The sequence below is a fragment of the Gymnodraco acuticeps genome, unplaced genomic scaffold (assembly GCF_902827175.1).
Source record: "Gymnodraco acuticeps unplaced genomic scaffold, fGymAcu1.1, whole genome shotgun sequence".
Taxonomy (NCBI): Eukaryota; Metazoa; Chordata; class Actinopteri; order Perciformes; family Bathydraconidae; genus Gymnodraco; species Gymnodraco acuticeps.
In genome coordinates, this window is record NW_022989977.1 from 332,738 (window position 1) to 354,934 (window position 22,197).

At 41.1% G+C, this 22,197-nt stretch overlaps 1 protein-coding gene across 5 annotated transcripts in view; it reads left to right on the forward strand.

The window, feature by feature from the left end:
• The window catches only part of ephb6 (eph receptor B6), a 41,408-nt gene extending 28,777 nt beyond the window's left edge, over positions 1-12,631 (forward strand). For 3 of the 5 annotated variants that reach the window (XM_034211414.1, XM_034211409.1, XM_034211413.1), the window contains exons 6-19: positions 1,769-1,924; positions 2,281-2,552; positions 3,115-3,196; positions 3,897-4,021; positions 4,103-4,265; positions 7,938-8,052; positions 8,122-8,198; positions 8,297-8,413; positions 8,507-8,754; positions 8,869-9,087; positions 9,182-9,331; positions 10,022-10,206; positions 10,327-10,485; positions 11,132-12,631. In XM_034211414.1, the coding sequence (XP_034067305.1) occupies positions 1,769-1,924; positions 2,281-2,552; positions 3,115-3,196; positions 3,897-4,021; positions 4,103-4,265; positions 7,938-8,052; positions 8,122-8,198; positions 8,297-8,413; positions 8,507-8,754; positions 8,869-9,087; positions 9,182-9,331; positions 10,022-10,206; positions 10,327-10,485; positions 11,132-11,237 (2,174 nt within the window). In that variant the 3' untranslated portion in view covers positions 11,238-12,631. The remainder of the gene's footprint in view (positions 1-1,768; positions 1,925-2,280; positions 2,553-3,114; positions 3,197-3,896; positions 4,022-4,102; positions 4,266-7,937; positions 8,053-8,121; positions 8,199-8,296; positions 8,414-8,506; positions 8,755-8,868; positions 9,088-9,181; positions 9,332-10,021; positions 10,207-10,326; positions 10,486-11,131) is intronic. The other 2 variants (XM_034211410.1, XM_034211412.1) reach the window with 2 other exon arrangements.
• Positions 12,632-22,197: the final 9,566 nt, after the last annotated feature.

Consider the following 22,197-nt stretch of genomic DNA (forward strand, 5'->3'; position numbering starts at 1 on the left):
CACACATCCACATACACACACATTCACACACATAAAGGGCATCAGGCCCACAAAGAGGCAGGAGCAGCGACATATAGTGTGTGTTTCCTCGACCTCAGCGCTCAGCTGTCCTGCTGTTGACATTAACAATCGCCGCGTTTCACAGATTTGTCCACGTTAAACACACCAGTTCAGTAAAACAGCCCGCAGGTTCAAATGGTATTTTCAATGTTTGTGTGTGTGTGTTTTTGTGTGTGTGTGTTGTTCTTTCTTATTGAGTTTCTGCTCCATTTCTTCCTCTATAAGGGAGAGGTTTCACATATTCCACTCTACATTCCATTCCAATTATTATTTATTTAAATTAAATTGTTCTTCTTGTGTTGAGAAAATGCTCCCACCTCTAACGCAGCGTCCACACGGCGGCGTGCGTTGAAGCTTGCCGGCGGGCGTGTCTGAAACTCAACCAACAACCAATCGCATGAATCTCCCGCCCCGGACACACAAGCACGCGGTTTGATTGGCTAGAGCTTGTACTGGCATATGATTCGATTGGCTGACGCTTCCGTCGAAGCTTCAAAAGTAGAACATTGCTCTATTTTTGAAGCGAGCAACGCGAGCAAAGCGAAGCGACGCTCCCATAATGCAGTTCGGCAAAAGCTTGACGTCACCCCATTCAAAGTGAATGGGCAGAAGCGTTGAAGCTTCAACGCACACCACCGTGTGGACGGGCCGTTACAGATACAGTAGTTTGACATTTTGCTAGCTTAAGACATTTAGTCGACAGATTTGAGAGTTGTATAAATCTTCTCACCTAAAACTCCACCAGAAAGTGGAAAGTGTTTTCTTCCAAAATGTCGTATTGCTTTGAAACGGTGATTCAGAGTCAGTGCGGTCATTTTGAACTTTTGTTTGTTGACCGGTGGTTTTGCTGATTTTGTGAGCCATTTCTTTTAAACATAAGTAAATGACGGTGCTGGACAAACCCAACAACAAACAACAGGCCGCTTTGTTTTAAATGAACTTTTGACTCAGACGGAAACAACCACAAGCCAACATGAAATTGATGCTCTGCATAAAAATAGTTTGGCGTATTTCACTTTGGGAACAAAACAATAAAACAGGATCATGAAATACTGTTGTCTTATATATTTCATGAAGTCCCAGTTTTTCTATATTGATTACTTCTGAGCCGAGTGCATTCTGCTGTAAGCTGAGATGCCCTCAAAATAGCATTATTGAAAAGTGGATCTAATTTAGATTAAGGACTGGGAAAATACTTTGTCAGGTGTTTTGTTAAGTTTGAATTGTAATAATACTATATTACTTTTTATTTTGTTTTCATTTGACTTCTGTTAGACAATAAAATACCAGCTTTTGTGTTGCTACATTTTTCATTGTCAGACCGCTTCCTTTGCTCTTAGAGCTATTCATATCTTAAACTGCACTGTAACTTTTGTATCATTAATTTTTAATTTTTAATTTTAATGTTTATTTTATTATCTTTGCTTTTCAATGACTGTTTTTAAATGCCATTTTCTTAATGTCTTTTATTTTAAAGCACTTTGAATGACCTTGTGTTTAAAGGTGCTATATAAATAAACGCGCCTTGCCTTGCCTAATGTGTTATTGTAGTTAAACCATTAGAGAGACAGTCTTATACACCTTAGACACTGCTGTCTCTTTTGAGATAGTACAGAACACCAGTAACTCAGAGTGAACACTTAATTTATTTTTATTTTAAACTGAGGATGAAGCTCACCCCTTCCTGTGTGTGTTTGTGTCTCTGCAGCGTGTCCGGTGGGCTACTTCAAGTCCGTTTCGGGCTCCACTCCCTGCTCGGTGTGTCCCCCCAACAGCAGAACCAGCCAGGAGGGGTCGAGTGTGTGTGAATGTCGCAGCGGCTTTTACCGGGGTGCCAAAGATGCCAACTCCTCTGCCTGCACAAGTGAGCTTTGTTTGTTTACGCCTGGCTCTTTGGGAGGTGTTCAAGGGGCCTCATTCCTCATTTGTCACTTTCCTCAGACTGTGAGAACCCAGATTCACAGTCAGTGACCAGGACCTTTTTTTATCACAATATAATAGAAACTGTTAAGTATTTAGTTTCCCTGCTCACTTAAATTATGTCACCGCTGAACTTAGTTTTTATAAGGTTCTTTCCATTACTTAACTTGGTTAAATGTCTTTGCCAGCAAGCAGCTACTTTCATATCTTAAACTTTTTAGCAGATGCTTCCATCTAAGTGTCCGTCGGGTACATTATGTATGTTAAACTCCTCCCTCTCTCTCTCTGTCGTCTCCACAGCGCCTCCATCTGCTCCGGTCTCTATGTCCTGGGAGTATGAGAGCGCCGATGGCGGGGTGTCCCTAAGGTGGCGCCCTCCGGTTGACATGGGGGGCCGCAGCGAGGTGTGGTACGGGGTGGTGTGCCGCATCTGCCCCTCGGCCACCTTCACCAACCCCACGGCCTGCTCCTGGTGTGGAGAGGGCGTCACTTTCAGCCCCACACAGACTAACCTGAAACAAACTAAGGTCACCCTCAACAACCTGCTGACCAGAGTCACTTATCTCATACAGGTACCGTTGAAACCTGTCTGTTAAAGGCACTCATGGTTATCTCCTGTTAAGTTGTCTATGAGAGTAAGGTTTACAGTGATAACAGTTTCTCTCGTTTTGCTATTTGGGTTATTTTGAGTAAGATTGGACTCAATAAAGCAAATTGGAACAGTTCTTCATTAACTCTCTGTGAAAAGAGAAACATTTCAAGCACTGCTCATTTCAAAGGTCCTTGTGCAACAAACATCTATTATTTTCACCTAGCTCCTGGATAAAAAGAGTTTCACACAATGATTATTGAAACATTTCCCGGAGCCACAGAGCAGGCATGTCCTCTGTGTCGTATTATTCCATAAGCTCCACATTAATAAATACACATTTATTATTTAGCTTGGGGAAACCGGACTAAATCATAGCATATTTCTTATTCATAAAGGGCAGTTATTTCCTATTTACTGGGGTTTGTTTACTGGCCGACACAGCTGCATGTGTCAGGCTTTGTTTTCCAAACACTAAAGCACGTCCTAAATGTAAATAGAAAAAAGCTTTGTATGTCACGTCTGTGTGTTCCTCTTATTGACAGGTGCAATCCATGAATGAGGTGTCAGCTTTGAGTCCTTTTCCAGCTCGATACACAAGCATCAATTTCACTACGAGCCAGTCAGGTGAGCACGGGACATAAAAGGATGAAACAGATGAGATGAAAGAGAAGAGATGATCTGATGTTGATGTTTGTGCAGATACTGGGTGTGTGTGTGTTTGAAGCCTTTCTCTCTCCCTCTCTGTCTCTGTTTCTCTCTCTCTATCCTTCTCTGTACTCCATCTTTTGTCTTCCTGCTCTCTGGGCCGGGGGTTGCTCGAGGTTACAATATCCTGTCACATCCCATTATATTCACTGCGGAGGAAGAAAGGGAGAAATGAGAGATGGGAAGACAAAAAGACAGACAGAAAGTAAATGAGTGGGAAGAGGAGAGGAGAATGGAGCATTGTGCTGAGAAAGTATACCACTATGAGATTGTCCAATAAAGTTATCATGATTGATTAAAAAGTCTCTATTAACCTAAATTATCTAAAACGTTCTGGTGGCTGCACTCATAGTTTATTGATTCAAATGAAAGGAATGCCGGAAAGTTTCCTTTAACTCCTCTTACCGGCCGGCACAATGACTGTAACTAGATCCTGCTCCATAAAGACACTTTCATGCTCTACTAAATACACTTGACACATTCTGTAACACTGCCCCCCTCTGGTCACTATCCCTCCAACACAACTTCTGCTTTATTGTTGTGGGTTAATGGGATTTAATGATCATTCATCACATCTCTCAGGGAAACGTTATTCTCATACATCTGTTCTTTCCCACAGTTCCCAGCACAGTTCCCATGATGCACCAGCTGAGCCGAGCCCCAGACTCCATCACTCTCTCGTGGCCTCAGCCGGACAGGCCGAATGGAGACATCCTGGAGTACCAGCTCAGATACTATGACAAGGTACATGCAAACATGGCGCACAACTGCATAAACGGACATATATGAGACTTAGCACTAAATGTCCCTCTCCTGTGTCCCCAGGGTTCAGATGTGGACAGTGCAGCGAGTGTGTACAGTGAGACCAACACGGTGACCGTCGGCTCTATGATCCCCGGCTCCATCTACGCCTTCCAGATCAGAGCTCGAAATGAACGGGGCTACGGGCCCTACAGCAACACCATCTACTTCACCACGCTGCCTCTGGGTACTGCACTCCTTTATTGTAAAACCAATGAAGTACAGTAAGAGTGCTTTACTGCACTTAACACACAACTGAGCTGGTAGAATTGACCAAAATACTAGATTAAAATCAAAATAATCCTCTCCCTCATCACTTATGACGCTGAGACGCGTCCCTCTGCCTTTATTTTCTCTTCTCTTTTCATACCGCTGTGTTCGGGATATTTCTTGGCAGTTTTTCTGCTTCTCGCTCTGTCACTGCTCCAGCTGCCGCTCCACGGCCTTTTCTTCCCTAGAGGTTTGTCCGGCCCCGGCTGACACGGAAATTGGGGTCGTCTGAGTTGGAAGCTGAGGGGGCTACATTAAATTCTCCTGTCTGCACACAAATACTTTGCCTATTAGCGCGCTAGACTAGTAAATATTGCTTAACTCTTTGGCTAGTGTTCTTTAGCTGGGGAAGGGGGGCATCTTTGAATGTTGTCTTTGTAACCGCGATGGACAAGTCCTACTCATTGTGCCTTTATTAGTGTTCGGAAGATCATAATTAAAAACGAAATATTATAAAAGTATGAGAAAGAGACTGTAGGAAATATTGCTAATAAACGGTTTAATGCAGAAGGAGCAAAGTCATTGAACCACCTCGGAATGAACATGCATACTAACTTTCGTTTCAAACGATGTTCTCTAAAGTGGTTGTACTATTTATATTTATGAGAAAGCCTCCTTAGTTCCATTCTGTTCAATTCAATGTCCTTTATTTTCATCTAATGCAGGGGTCTCCAAATTTTTTTAGGATGAGAGCTACTTTCAAAAAATAAAACAAGTCAGGAGCTACTTTTACTCCTCTTTTTTTGTTTTTTGCAGTGTATATATTTATCAAATCAAATCAAATCAAGTTTTATTTATATAGCACATTTATAAACGATTTTTGGTCGAGCCAAAGTGCTGTACATATGTGACGGGGTTCTATTCGTCCATTCGATACATAGGCTTAGTCGGTTGTTTAAGCTCCAAAAAACTTTATTTATCATCAGCCACAAAAAAATATATACTGTTCGACAAAAAGGTAAACAGTATAACGTAAATAAACAAAATCACAAATACCAAATTAGGTTGTCTGTCCCTCTAACCACATCCTAGCTGTTTCCTTCACTGCAACACCCTGCCTAATGACTCTTCCAGGGCCAACACTCGTCCCTAATTGTAGACTCACAAGCGTGCACTTGTGGTCGCGCTACAGAAAGGAAGGGGAAAAGGTGGACGTTTTAGTGATGATTTAACCTTATTTATTGATGAACGGAAGAGAGCAGGAAATGTGTGTGTGTGTGTGTGTGTGTGTGTGTGTGTGTGTGTGTGTGTGTGTGTGTGTGTGTGTGTGTGTGTGTGTGTGTGTGTGTGTGTGTGTGTGTGTGTGTGTGTGTGTGTGTGTGTGTGTGTGTGGCCGCTGCGGCTGTCAGTGGCTGGAGTCAGTCACTCTGTGATCCGCTCCGTCACAACATATAATAAAAATAGCCTACAGTAGAGACACTTTACAGCAAATACAACAGCACAGATTGTTCAGAATATCAGTATGAGAAAAACGACACCCTCTATCCTTAGACCCTCACATCGTACAAGGAAAAACTTCCAGAGAAAACCCACAGTTTAAGGGGAAAAAATGGGAGAAACCTCAGGGAGAGCAACAGAGGAGGGATCCCTCTCCCAGGACGGACAGACGTGCAATAGATGCCGTGTGTAAATCGAAGAGATAATACATTTTACAGCATATAGACCGAATGTTAGGAAATGCATGTGTCTGTAATAAGAAGATGAATCCACGAGGATATCAGCTACAATCCTGTGGAAGCCATCAGGGAAGCAGCATGGCGAGACCCAAGGCAGGACCGCAGAGACAGGTTCAGCCACGACCCGAAACGTCCACGACTTAATCCAGAACTCAGGATAGAGGATCCAAGACACAGGACAACAGCAAGAGGATCAGCCTCGACTCCGGATCCCGGCGTAGATATAGATACAATACAAGAAAAAAGATTTGGCTGGGTTAATCTGAACAAGAGAATACACAGACAGAGAGGGAAAAGGTCATTGGATAAAAGTTATTCTTGATAACCCTCTAGAAAGATCTCATGAACTTCCCCACTCAATCTATCAAGACCCGAGCAGTTCTATTAGATATAGGATAAGAAACAGAGATAGGGATAGAGATTTAGCACATTTTAACATTATTACATGCTTACCTTTAACCTTTGTGTGCTGTTTGGGTCTGTGGGACCCGTTTTCAGTGTTTACTAAAATAAAATGTATGCAATTTAATTATTTTAACCTGCTTTATTTGGGGGTGGACGGGCCTCACCTCCTCTAGGGGGGGCCGGGGACATACAACCCCGGGAAGATTTTTTTTTTAATTTTGAAGTTAAAAGCATCAATCTGGTGCTTTGAGCACAAAATGAATTTATGGATACAGCTCTCAAAACTCAGATGAAAGGGAGCTGTATACTTTTCAATAATCCAAACATCTTTAGAATATGATCACAACCAATAACAAATCATTTACTGTAAACTGGTTTATTCTTATGTTATGTTACCTAGTTAGCATTCTTTCTTTCTATTCATGCATATTTTATTAATCACTCCCCTTTTAAACATTTTACTGTCCTATAGTACACATTGGAATGATTTCTTACTTTATCTATATTAAATAGATAAAGGTGTGCTCTCCCTAGCTCTCTCGCTCTCTCTTGCTCGCTCACAGAGGCTGTGTGCTCTTCCGTGGCGATGACGGCTTGCATTAAAAAATAATAATAAACATATTTGTAAAGTGGGGGGACACAAACGGGATTTCGGAAAGTGGGCGGGACATGTCCCCCCTCTCCCCAGTGGAAATTACGCCATGTGTGTGTGTGCGTCAAGTGCAATAAATATATATGCAAGTTGCAACACACACACAGTAAAACTCTGCCCCTCGGATGTGTTGTATAGGCTGGCATGGTAGGCCGTTCAATGGGGCTGATGTGTTGTGTAGATTCTGCCAGAAGGAAAGGTCACACTCCTTATGAAGCGGTGAGCTGCCGCTCCACATTGCTTTTCTTCCCGACTGCAACGCTGGTCCCGCAAATCAAGCAAGAACGTGATTGGTCGATATTCATTGTGGGGGTGGGGGGAGGAGGGATGTTAGATAGATATAGAGTTGTAGTTAGTAGATAGAGTTCGAGGTTTCGTTAATGCATAGGGTAGATTCTTTTAATTACATTTCCTTTTTTGTTTTGTGTATTATTTACATTTTGGATTTGCTTGGCGAGCTATTTTTAGAACATGCCCCGCGGGCGACTCACGTTGCCCCTGCGTGCGACTAATATAAGTGCCCGCGTGCACCGTGTTGGCTACCCCTGCACCAGAGTAATCTACTCATTATCAAAACTGCTTCCCAGAAAACCCTTGGAGAGTACCGCAAAGTAAAAAAAAAATCAAAGTAAAGTTACATTTCTAAATGTGGACTATTCTGTAGTTTAGAGCAATATTCAGATTGCACTTTAAATGAAACAGAAATGTCTGTTTTTAGTGTGTACTCATTAAAGTACATCTATTCAGTTAAAGTAACAACCGTGTTTTTAATTGTATACAACTCTGGGATAACTTAAACAACACTGTGTTAATTATTCATCAGCAGCTGATAGTTTTCTCACTTCTTCTCCCACAGAGGAACATTCACACCAGATCAAGAATCGGCTTCCTCTGCTGGTCGGGTCAGTGATGGGTGGAGCAGCTTTTCTCCTGGTGGTGGCAGCGATTGTGGTTGTTGTGGTGTTTCGCAGGTATATTGTCGATCCATTCGCATGATCAGACAAACAGTGCGATACATTTTTTTAATCATGGAAAATTAGAATTTTCTTTACCCATTGCAGTAAGAGGAGGGAGAGTCCGTACAGCGACAGACTCCAGAGGTACATCAGCAACAGAGGTGAGCACAATCATATTTAATTTAATTTAAAAAATGTGTTTGTAGCAGCAAAGTCATCGGATGTTTAGAGACTTAGTTCAGAAAACGTTTAATTTCAGGTGGAGTTAAGTATTATGTGGACCCATCCACTTATGAGGACCCCAGTGAGGCTGTCAAAGAGTTTGCCAGTGAGATCGATCCCACTCATGTGAAGATTGAGGAGGTGATCGGTGCAGGTAGGCATGATGCTGCTTTTTCTTTTATATCGTTCTGTAGTTTTGTGATAGGTACTTTAATGTGTAATCTGTTCCACCTCCCCTCCACTCCAGCCCAGTTTGGGGAGGTTTCTCGGGGTCGCTACCGTCCAATGGGTCGCAGGGAGGTGCTGGTTGCAGTGAAGACTATCCGCTGGGGGGCGTCCGACAGAGAGAAAGGGATTTTCCTCAGTGAAGCAGGGGTCATGGGTCAGTTTGACCATCCGAACGTACTGAAGTTGGAGGGTGTGATCACTCATTCGGCTCCAGAGAGGATCATCACAGAGTTCATGGAGAATGGGCCATTGGATGCTTTCCTCAGGGTGAGACAATGACACACTCTCTCCATCTTTAGTATGTTGTATTGACCACATTGCACACATGTTAGTAATACCCAAAAATCTCTTCTTCTCCCATTCTCCTGTGCCCCCTTTCAGGAGAACGAGGGCCAGTTCAGCGTCCTCCAGCTCATCGGGATGCTCAGAGGAGTCGGTGCAGGGATGCGTTACCTCTCTGAAAGAAACTTCGTCCACAGGGACTTGGCGGCTAGGAACGTGTTGGTCAACTCCAACCTGGTCTGTAAAGTGTCCGACTTTGGACTGTCCCGACTCATGAGGGGCATGGACCACAACATACCCACATACACTGCCTCACTGGTACGTATGTGAACATGTAGTATTTTTTATATATCTATGTTGCATTATTTTGCAACATAGTTCACTTATTCCCTGTCTGGCTTCCCTCCATCAGGGCAGTAAGATCCCTGTGAGGTGGACGGCACCAGAAGCCTTTCAGCATCGCAAGTTCAGCTCGGCGAGTGACGCCTGGAGCTTCGGCATACTCATGTGGGAAGTGATGTCATACGGAGAGCGTCCATACTGGGACATGAGCAATCAAGAAGTGAGTATGTAGGAGAAGGTTGCCTCAGCAGAACAACTCATATATTAGTGATGCAAATGCACTCAAATCCTTCGCCTAAGTGCAAGTTTAACTGCTACAGCATTATAACATGCCATTAAAAGACGAAGGGCGCGCTGGTTGCACCGACTATGAGTCGCCGGGTCCGGTTTGCAGCAAGGTCGAGACCTTTTTTTGCATGATATTCCCAGTCTGTAAAAAAGGCATTACAATACCCCAAATATAATGAATAAAAGTAAAAGTATGGCATTATATAACAGCTATTGAGCTGCAATCTGAGTAAATAAAGAATTTCACACTGGAAAAAATTTGATTTGTGTTTTTGTCCCATTGAATGTAATTATTAATTGATCAAAATGCAAAGTATGTAAACAAATATACAAAAAATTACTAATACAGCTATTTGGTTTAAAATCATTTTGAGCTAGAACGTACCAGTGCAAAAAAGGTAGACAGCTTCTTAATTAAATGTTCTTTGCCACCATCCTCCCTCTCTTGATTTAACACACCCGTTTAAGTGGTGAGAAAATGCCAAGCCGCTTTTAATTTGCCTAATTTTCTCTTAGTCACTCTTTCGTAGCCCTCAGCGGTCTGTGACCTTTCATGTAAGGGCATTTACATAAAAACTCCATCTGCCCTGCTTATCTGTAACGTCTCCCTGCCTCTCTGCAGGTGATGAAGGCAGTAGCAGACCAGTATCGCCTCCCCGCCCCCCACAACTGCCCCTCTGCCCTCCACTCCCTGATGCTCCAGTGTTGGCAGACAGAGCGAGGGGACCGGCCAGGCTTCGACACACTCCTCTCCTCCTTGGACCGCCTCATCAGGCACCCTGCCTCCCTTAAGGTGGAGCCAACTCGGTGAGACACCAGCTTCTGGCAAACACTTGACCAAAACACATCAGAGACAGCAGCTGACAAACCGCCTGCTATATTTACAGATTCTGATGCTTTCGTTTTTGACATTTACCCCTTTTACAGAAGCTGCTCTCAGCCGCTGCTCAGCCCCACCCCCACAGATCTAACGTCAGTGTCGACAGTCAGCGATTGGCTGCTTGTGCTGAAGATGGAGAGATATCAGGATGAGTTTGATCAGGCAAACCTGGACACGTTAGACAGAGTCAGCAGGCTCAGCATAGAGTGAGTATAGATGGTTATCACTATGACATTAGGATAAGATGAAGCTAGTGACTGTGTGCTTTTATGTCTCACTAAAAATGATGTAGGTATTATGTTATTGCCCACAATGTGAACAAAATGTTTCATGGCAGTGCTTAACTCATGAATGTCTGAAAGGTACAACCAATAAATAGTTTCTTATCACGGTTTGAATCTGTACTACAATGCCAAAAGTGTTTTAAAGCACACTTCATTAGTAAAACTTATGTGAAGTATACACAATTTGAATATTGAATAGTTAAAGGCTTTAAAGGTCCTCCCTGGTAAATGTGATTAGAGAGGCAGTGCTGAAAACAGAATAATTAAACATAAATAGACAAATTACCGGAGAGTGCTGAAGCTGTTCTCTGGAGCTTAAGTAAGTAAGTAAGTAAGTAAGTGAACCTCTTATGTATCTGGCACAAAGTTCAGTAGTAAAGGAAAACATTAAGATAAGCCAAAGTACTAAAGAAAACATTTGACAGAAGTCAGTATGAGCATCAATAAACGCCTGAGCTACCACAGGGTTTTATAGACATGCAACCCAACATTTCTGTCCTTTAAATATCAGGTGGAGTTAACAACAAGTGTTGAACTAAACTCCCGGTTCTTCTGCTCTCTCCTGCAGAGACATCCAGAATCTGGGGGTGAACCTGCTGGGACACCAGAGGAAGATCTTCAATGCAACCCAGCAGCTCAAAGCCTATCTGTCACAGGGGCAGGTGGAGGTGTGACACGCACCGACAGTACAACCTGCGCCATGGATTTCTGCGCTTTTCCCAATCCTCTGCTTGTTGTGTCTGGTTTCATTCATTTTGGTTGAGCACATCTTCGGGCAAAACAAAAAAGAGAATCAGCTTTTGTTTGCAAGGAAAAGCATCAAGTGCCACTGTGTGTATTCTTCTACACTACATCCAACACTACAACCAGAAGTTGTGAAAAAGACGATTGGACTCTCTGACAGACACTCACAACAAATGACAGAAGAGAGATGCACTATGGGAGCTGCAGTCCAGGTCAAAGTGGGGTTACGGAGTTTCTGAGGAGAAGGAGGACTTTGAAGATTCCTCAATGTTTTTCACTAGATTTCACTTTATTGTTGTCTGCCTTCTTCTCTCCTCATCCATCTGCAGTCCTACCTCTCACACCTACTCTTAAACTACTGTTCCTCCATGAAACCTTCAATTTTCCCGTCCTCATTGAATACAAAAGAATATTTAAATGTTTTTGTTGGTATACTTATGGAGATCTCTCCACACAAAGAATTGCGTAAAGACAATCAAAGCCTTTTTCTAATATTTCTTGTGTTATTTGTAAAGTTGTATCACTTCCCTTCTCCTTAATCGCCAAAGCTAAAAAAAAAACTGTTAGCAAGAAACAAAACAGTATACTACCTAGCAGCCTATGGTTTGCCCTATAAGGTATTGCTTTTAGCTTTCAGAAAAAATATACAGTTTGTTTAGTTGTTCAAACAAAATGTTTTTAACCACCTAAATCAGAGCTGAATACCCTGAGGTTAGATATGAGTCACTGCCATGAAATTGTAAAAACTAAAATGAAACAAAAAAAGCTTTTAAGAACTTTAAGCCATGTATTTCCTATTTTAATAGACATATCCAGTTTGTACAACTCACTCTCACTCTTTTGTCTCTCGGCGACAACAGAGCTCATGTACTGCAAAACTACAATCTTCACCTCAGCTGCAAACACAATGTCCATCTGCGATGAAGACAGAACCATGCAGCACCCACCTTTATGTGTACATTTCACACTCCACCTCCTTTTTGTTTGATTGCTAGAGTAAAGACACTGAGTCATTGAAGCGTTGTGAATGTGTGAAATGGGAAAGACGGACAAAATCGGATCTGATTAACACTTGAAGGAAGGAGGCGAAATGCTTTGTAAGTATGTAGTCGTCTGTCTGTGCTGTAAATGAGGCTGTGTTAATGTTAATGTGTACATCAGGTTTATGCTGTACATCATGTTGTGTGTGTGTGTGTGTGTGTGTGTGCGCGTGCGTGTGTGAGACAAGTGTGTCAGGCTACATACATTATTAGCAGTGTTTACTTGTTCACCACTATTCCATAATTGTGCAAATTTGTAAAATAAATGATATGATTTTATTTAATATTTTGCTACTTATGTTATTTTGTGAACAAGTTAAGTGTTTTACCGGCAGCTACTCAAGTTTATTTTTTATTTAATGAGTATTTCATTAAGCGTTTGGATAAATATGATTTAGCCTAAGCTAGCATCATCATGTAGGGCAACCCAGTCTCATGGCATTTCGTGTTCACCAACACGATTTTTAATCTATTGATTCCAGCGACGTGCAGTCAGGGGAGGCAGAGCCTCACCTGTCATACTCCAATGTAACGGAAAAACAACTAAAGAAAAACTAAATAGTAATAATAATAAAATGTCTCCACTGATCTGTGTTGTAACTTGTAAATGTGATTTCTGTATGATTCCAATCGCTTTTTATAGTCAAAATCAGCACATTTGCAGAGCTCCTCCGCTACAACTACGGGTAGCGATGAGAAGTGAGGCAGGGACGTGCTCTGCCTCACGTAAGCCCGCAGGAACTGGCTGGAGCGCGGGCACTAATTTAACGCGGGCACTTATTTTGTGAGCGCGCTCAAGCCAGTTACTGTGTGGTGAGGTGAGGCACAGATGAGCTCTGCCTCACCTCAGAATGCGTCACCCCACAGAAACTGTCTGGAAAGCGGGCCCTAAGCGCATGCCTGCACCATCTCACTGTATGTCACCAATGTAATGTTTGTAGATCCCTTTATTACATTTATCCTCGCCATCCATAGTCTCTAAATAACTTATTTAACGTGTATGATATTTAGGCTCACTGGTCTCATCATACAACGGCAATGAAAAAAGCACCAGGGGAGGCAGCCATAACCTCTGCCGCACTGAAGGGGGCGCAAGTGAGCCCACAGGTTCTTGTTGCTACTGTTATTCTACGTAGAGACGGGGTAGACCCGTTCTTATTATACATCCATGGGTAGACCATGGCGGTAGACGCGACGCAAACAACAAACTAGACTTTTGAAACTAGAGGAAGATAAGGAGGACTTTTACAAAAAAGTAATAGAGATTGTTGTCCAGAAGGAAAGCATGGACTTCATCTTCAAGGCAAGGTAAGACCCCAATTGTAATGAAAATGGGATCTTACTAAGAAAGAACAATCCAATATTTAGATTTTGGGTATCCTTTTGTTGAACGGTCTGTTTAAAATGAATCGAAGCATCAGACTAAAAAAGCTTTTGAAAATAATCGAATATGTCGATTATGGTCAAAATATGATATTTGTAAATCTGACCCTGAAAGAGTCAGTGCCTCACCAGCCATGAACCTCACCGCACGTCACTGATTGATTCGTGTTCACCAACACGATGTTCCCCTTTTTTTCGTGTTGCAGTTATTTTTATTTTGAAATTCAGTTCCTGACGGACGCCAAAAAAGCCAGATATTATGGAATTAAACCAATAAATAAAAGCAAGGATAATTGTGTGTTATTGGTGAGTAAATAACAGTGTGTTATTTTGAAAAGAATAACAAATTAGAAGGAAAAAAAGATTTAAAAATACAGATTTCAGTATTCTGAGGCTCTGAGCCCCATTTATTTTCCTCACAGACGGAAACAAAAGTCCGAAATTATACGATTTAAAATAAAAGCAATAATTGTGGCTTGATATTGAGTAAGAACATGTTTTTATGAACCACACAGCTTCCGGTCTTCCGCGACCCGACCGGAGAAAAAGACGTGCTGCAGGCACGAAACACATTACCAGTAGAAATACATTGCTTTTAAAATCGTAGTAGAAATACATTGCTTTTAAAATCGTAGTAGAAATACATTGCTTTTAAAATCGTGCTGTGCAACACGAAAAAAAGGGGAAAATCGTGTTGGTGAACACGAATCAATAGATTAAAAATCGTGTTGGTGAACACGGAATGCCATGAGACTGGGTTGTGTAGGGACAAACATTGAAAGAGATAAAATGTGAGATACATTTAGTTAATACCAAAGGGGAACAGGACGAAGAGCTCTGCTAGCAGGTCTGTGAAACTGTACAGGTGTTTTGAGGTAAATGCTAATGTTTGCATGCGAACACAAGCTCACAATAACACAAGAACACAAACTCCTTATGTTCACTATCTTAGTTTAACTAACATGCTAACATCTGGTTTTAGTACTAGACACAAGGTACACTGAGGCTTATAAAAATGTAATTAGTTTTTAAGATATTTATGTATATTAAGTATGACCTGATGATGGCACTGTAAAAAGTTAAGTGATGCGCAAACTCACAGTCTTGATGACTCGTCCTCTGGAGAACTTTAATTTCAGTTTACCAAATTAAAGTTATCCATCCGACAGCTTTAGAGACATTTCCCTAAAAACAAAAACAAAATCAACCTTATGGTGGCGTGACAAGTCCCAGCAAAGCCATTAGACTTCATTCTCTGGTGACCATGAATGTCTGTACTAATGTTAACTTTAAAGCAATCCAGTAGATGATATATTTTCTCTCTGGACCAAAGTTGTGCCAGGCTCTTCCAAAAAGATGCCAAAAAGAAGTCTTAATGGACCAGGCTCAGCACAACACACATTTTGAACACCTAATTAAATATTAGCAATTGAGCCTTATAGTTAACCTTCCTTTGACTGATGGTTTGGTGCCTAAACACACAAACAAAAGGACAATGGTTTGTAAATGTAATGTTATGTTTAATGAAAGTTTCATGTGGTTAAAATATAAATATATTTATGCAAGGTCAAAGTATTCAGCTACCATATCCATCCATGCCAACTTATCTAGAAGAATATGAATTTTGCCCCAGTTTTAGCTTTAATGCAGCTACAAAGTAAATGACAACATTTTCACCTTGATGCGCTGATATCACCTTCATAAAGTTAAAGAGTGAACTTCGGGTGCTTCAGGTTTCACAGATCAGCAGATTTGAGTACAATCTGAGTGTGGGATCTGCTGGAATCAGCAGCAGTCTAAGAACAGACACCGGTTTCCCGCATGCCCCGCTGTTGCTGATATCACAGCAGATCTGGACTGATAGCAAGTCGCTTACACGTTATTCTGCCACTCTGATGTGGCTGGAACAGAGCTGTATCTTTCTGTTTCAGACTGCTACATTATTTCTATGCATGTAGACATTATTTAAAACCCTTGCAACTTTATTTTGATAACAGTCCCGATCAAGACGTATACAAACACAATAAATATCCAGTGGTTAAAAGTAATTCAGTACTTTTACAAATAGTAAACTTCAGGACAATACTGAAGTAAGAATCCCGAACCCAATAAAATACCCAATATTAACGGTGTGTGTCTGCCCAAGGACAATTTAAGGTAAAACCTAATAGAGGTGTCATACATAATAACCTAATAAAAGTAAATGTAACAACTACTACAGTGCAACAAAACAGGAAGATTAAATGTGGTCTCTTAAACATAAGATCTCTAGCATCGAAAGCAATATTGGTAAATGATTTAATATCAGATTATAATATTGATATATGCTGTCTCACTGAAACTTGGTTGAGAGATGAAGAATATGTCAGCATAAACGAGGCCACTCCACCCAGCCATATCAATACTCATATTGCCCGAGGCACGGGTCGAGGAGGTGGAGTTGCAGCAATCTTTGACTCAAGTTTACTTATCAATACTAAACCAAAATTAAATTATACCTCCTTTGAAAGTCTCGTTTTTAGTCTTACGCATCCGACCTGGAAAACTTTGCAGCCAATCTTATTTGTTACAGTGTACCGTGCACCAGGTCCTTATTCAGAATTCTTATCTGAATTCTCTGAGTTTTTATCAACTTTGGTACTTAAAACAGATAAAGTCATTATCGTAGGTGACTTTAATATTCATGTTGACGATGATAAAAATAGCCTTACTGTTGCATTTAACTCTATATTAGATTCTGTTGGTTTCTGTCAGAGTGTAAATAAACCAACCCACTGCTATAATCACACTCTCGACCTTGTTCTGACTTATGGTATTGAAATTGAGCAACTATTAGTCGAACCGCATAATCCTGCTTTATCCGACCATTTCTTAGTAACTTTTGAAGTACTGTTACTAGACTACAAAGCATTAGTCAAAAGCTCCTGCAGCAGAAACCTATATGTTAGTGCTATAGCCAAATTTAAGGAAGAGATTCCACCAATACTTAACTCGATAGCATGTCTGCATGTAAGGGAGGAAACTTATACAAAATGTACACCACCCCAAATTGATCATGTTGTTGATAGTGCTACAGATGCGCTGCGAATAAAATTAGACTCTGTTGCTCATTTGAAAAAGAAGAAAATAAAACAACATAGATTAGCTCCATGGCATAATGCCGAAACCCGCAAAATAAAGCAAAAGTCGAGACAACTTGAAAGGATATGGCGTTCCACTAAACTTGAAGAATCTCGTTTAATTTGGCATATTACTCGCAATGAATATAAGAAAGCACTGCATAAAGCGAGAGCAGCCTACTACTCTTCATTAATAGATGAGAATAAGAATAATGCAAGATTTCTTTTCAGCACTGTAGCCAGGCTGACAGAGAGCCACAGCTCGATTGAGCCTTCTATTCCCATAGCACTCAGTAGTAATGATTTTATGTGCTTTTTTAACAATAAAATTGTTACTCTTAGAAACAAAATTAATGACCTCTTGCCTTTGACCAGTATAGTGTTATCAACACCTCCCGGAAACGTAAGTTCTAATATTACACTAGATAGTAAACTAGAATGCTTTTCAGCCATAAACCTTGAACAATTAAATTCAATGATTCTCTCTTCTAAACCATCAACGTGTATGTTAGACCAAATTCCAACTAAGCTGTTGAAGGACGTTTTTCCATTAATTAGCACTTCTTTATTAAATATTATGAATATGTCTTTATTATCAGGCTATGTTCCACAATCATTCAAAGTAGCAGTGATAAAACCGCTTCTTAAAAAGCACAACCTCGATCCAGAGGTTTTAGCTAACTATAGACCTATTTCTAATCTTCCGTTCCTCTCAAAAATTCTTGAGAAAGCAGTTGCAAAACAGTTGTGTGATTACTTAAAAAACAATGATTTATTTGAAGCTTTTCAGTCTGGCTTTAGAACACATCATAGCACAGAAACAGCTCTGGTTAAAGTCACAAATGACATTATAATAGCCTCAGACAAGGGACTTGTCTCTATTCTTGTTTTGCTTGATCTCAGTGCTGCATTTGATACTATCGACCATGATATCTTATTGCAAAGACTAGAGCACTTAGTTGGCATACAGGGAACTGCTTTAGGCTGGTTTAGGTCCTATCTATCTGAACGCTCTCAGTTTGTACGTGTCAACGATGAATCTTCCACGCAAACCAAAGTTAGCCATGGAGTGCCACAGGGCTCAGTGCTCGGACCTATTTTGTTCACATTATATATGCTTCCGTTAGGCAATATTATAAGGAATCATTCTGTACATTTTTATTGTTATGCGGATGATACTCAACTATATTTATCAATCAAGCCTGATGAAATTAATCATCTAAATAAAATTCAAGACCGCCTCAAGGACTTAAAAACGTGGATGACCAAAACTGAAGTTATTGTACTTGGCCCGAAGAATCTACGAAACAAATTATCTAAAGATATACTAACTATGGATGGCATTAATTTGGCCTCCAGTGAGACTGTAAGGAATCTTGGTGTTATATTTGATCAGGATTTATCCTTTAACGCCCACATAAAATCAATTTCAAGGACCGCCTACTTCCATCTACGTAACATAGCAAAAATCAGGCATATCTTGCCTCAAAACGATGCAGAGAAACTAGTCCATGCATGTGTTACTTCAAGGCTGGATTATTGTAAGTCCTTATTATCAGGGTATACCAAGAAGTCAGTCAAGTCGCTTCAGCTGATTCAAAATGCGAGAGGGGTCTGCCTGCAGACCTCCACTCTCAGGACAGGAAGTGCACGCTAAGAATTCCAAAATAAAATCACCACTATCAGTACAGTGCAACTTTCCAAACAAGAAATGCACGCAAATACAAAATAAAATCGGATCGTGACGGATCGTGACACTTATTATATACATATGTATATATCTAGATTCTATATATATATAGATATATAGGCCTACGGACACCTTCTATCAGTACAGCCGAGACCGAGACCGGGCAATGTCCCCGGTAGAAACCGGGTGAAATAGCCAAAAATTAAATAAATAATAAAACCGGGGAAAAGTGAAAAAAAGTGTCCGAAAATAGGCACTCGTGAGGCGGGCAGAGTCCCCTGTCAACTCCCGTTACATTCCTCCATGGTGTCATTTGAGCGAGGGGGGTCAAAAGGGCTTGACCAAGGCCGACCCAAAGTGCACGGTGGGCGGACTCATCACCTCCGTGATGAGTCTCCATTGTGATTTGAAAACTTCCATCAAACGAGTCCTTCGGTGGGCGGGAAAAAAAACGCGTCAGAATCGTCACTTCCTGTACTGACAGTGGAGGTGTCCTGAGAGTGGAGGTCTGCACCGGAACTGTCCTGAGAGTGGAGGTCTGCAGGCAGGCTCCCATGCAAAATGCTGCAGCTCGTGTACTACTAACCAGAGTTAGGAAAAGGGTCCACATTACTCCTGTTCTGGCTGCCTTACACTGGCTCCCTATAGAACACAGGATAGAATTTAAAATTCTTCTTCTCGCCTACAAAGCCCTTAATGGGCAGGCACCATCTTACCTTAAAGAACTCATTATACCCTACTGTCTTACTAGGGCATTGCGTTCCAAGAATGCAGGGTTGTTGGTTGTTCCTAGAGTCTCTAAAAGTACAATGGGAGCCAGAGCCTTTTCTTATCAAGCTCCACATTTGTGGAATCAGCTTCCAGTTTGTGTTCGGGCGGCAGACACCCTATCCGTTTTTAAGAGTGTGCTTAAGACCTTCCTTTTTGATAAAGCTTATAGATAGGGCTGATTAGATTCAGCCCCTAGTTTTGCTGATATAGGCTTAGTTTGTTGGGGGACATCTTACTTCTTCCTTCTCTCTGTCTATAACTGTGTACTCTCATGTTCCGATTAACCCAGCTTCCCCAAATTTCTTTCTTTTTGGTGTCTATATACGCTGGGATCCGGAGTCATGGATGATCCTGCGGTCCTGTGTCCTGGATCGCAAGCCCTGGATCTTGAGTCGTGGCTGTGGTCCTGGATCATAGGTCCTGGATGGATATCCTCATGGATTCATCCTTCTATTATACAGTATACACACATGCATTTCCAAACATTTGGACTACCTATGTTGCAAATGTATTATCTTTTCAATTTACACACGGCATCTATGTGCAATAGATGCCGTGTGTAAATTGTCTGTCCTGGGAGAGGGATCCCTCCTCTGTTGCTCTCCCTGAGGTTTCTCCCATGTTCCCCTTTAAACTGTGGGTTTTCTCCGGAAGTTTTTCCTTGTACGATGTGAGGGTCTAAGGACAGAGGGTGTCGTATTGTCATACTCGGGACGGGTGGCGCAGTGGTCTGTGCATCCGATCATCAGATCAAGGGGGAGTGCTGGGGAACTCCAGTTCGAAACCCGCTCCTGCCGCCACTGCGTCAGGCCGTTGTGTCCTTGGGCAAGACACTTCACCCGGATTTGCTCCTGTGGGTATTGTCCACAGTACATGTATAATACCAATGTGTACTTGTAAAAGCGCCTCGATGACCTCGAGGCGTGAAGATGGACGGTGTGGCGCAGTGCGCTGTGCAATGATTATCAGATCAAGGTGTGAAACCCGCCGCTGCTGCGTCTGTAAAGCCGGTGTGTCCTTGGGCAAGACACTTCACCTGAACTTGCTCCTGTGGGTATTGTCCACAGTATCTGACCATTGCATGTATGATATATGTGTAATGTGTGTATATGTAAAGCGCTTTGAGTCATTGAAAAAGCGCTATAATAAATGTAAGGAATTATTATTATTAATTATACTGATATTCTGTACACACTGTGAAGACCACTGAGACAAATGTAACATTTGTGATATTGGGCTATATAAATAAACATTGATTGATTGATTGATTGATTGAAGTGCTTTTTAGAAACAAGTTGGTTTGCAACAGGAAATATCCCTTTTACACTTGTGCATTTTTGGACTCAGGGGAAGGAACTGAATACTTTATTCACCACTGAGAAATATGAGAGTTCACAAGACAGGCAATGTTCCATTTGATATCAAAGTGCAACCAGGAAAATAAAATGCATTTTATGATTGTGTCACTTCGCAGAATATAAATTAATCTCATGTGCAAAAGGATACATTGAGAAACACTAAGACACTGAAAGTGTAAAGGTTAAGTCAAATTTTGGAATCAAAATAAAATAATACGTTATACACTGTTGACCATAAAGTTGGAATAATTTTGTTTTCAGACACATTCCTGTTTTAATTGTGGTTTAATTTTTGCTGTGATATGTTTGGAAGAGATTGATCAATAACGTTTGGTGAGGATATGCACTTTATCTATCAAGAATAAATCACATTGTCACAACCATTTCATGAGAACAGGTACAAAATATTTGATTCCAACTTTATGGGCAACAGTGTATGAATTATCATCATTTATATATTGAATTCTTATTGTATTCATATCATGATCATTGTGTTAAGTCACTCTAAATAAGAGCATCTGTCAACTGTTATACATTTACCAGTGATGCCTGTAATCATTGTTTGCTGGGACTCAAATCAACAAAGTGTTGTGAAAGAAATGCTTGTACGTATTTCCAGAAACAGTAGAGACACAAACCACAAAATCATGTTTTTATGTTGTTATTGTTTCTTTATAAAGACATTAACAGAGTGGAGACCACTGGTCTTTATGACACTGCTTAAAGATGGTGCTCCCCGTCTGGTAAACAGCTATTAACTCCACAACACTAAATGACGGCCACATCGGCAACCATTAGCAGGGCCTCCTATAGAGTCTCCCTAAATCCTGTTTATCCTTTGACTGACCAGCCTGTTAGTCATGACCTATAAATGCTGCAGCAAAACACCTGCTACATTACATACCAGACAACCAGAGCTGTTTTACAAGTGGACTGATTCAGCAGTTTACAAATACTTCACGTTTATGGAATCTAAATCTGTGATTTGATGGTGGGTTATAACTTTTAGAATAAAGGCTGATCATTTCACAAAAAAATACAATGCACCATTAGCTTTGTTTTCCGCCTTCAGAGGAAAAGTGACATGGTGTTTTCTAACCTTCAAACGATCATTATGGTCTTTGTAATGTGGCAATTACCGTGGTGGTCAACATGTTAAATCATTGTGAATGAAACTAGCTTGTTGTGCCTTTTCGTACAAGATGCAACATGTAAAACGAAAATCACACATCATGTTCAGATTTACTCCACCAAATAATCCCAGATTCACCTTGAGGAATCTGCGAACTAATAGAACAGAAATTATGCAATTTGGTGTGTAAGCATTAATATCAGGTTTAAATTACAAACACGGGTTCAAACATACAAGCTTGCAATTTCCAAACAGGTTCCTTTGAATGGTTCACTTGAAACAATGATTGCAATTTGTTGATAGTCAGGATTTAGCTGAATTTTCATAGCGGTCATGCAGGTTTTGGTGGGAGTTGGTGGAATGCAGACAGGCTTGGTGATTACAGAGATATTAGATA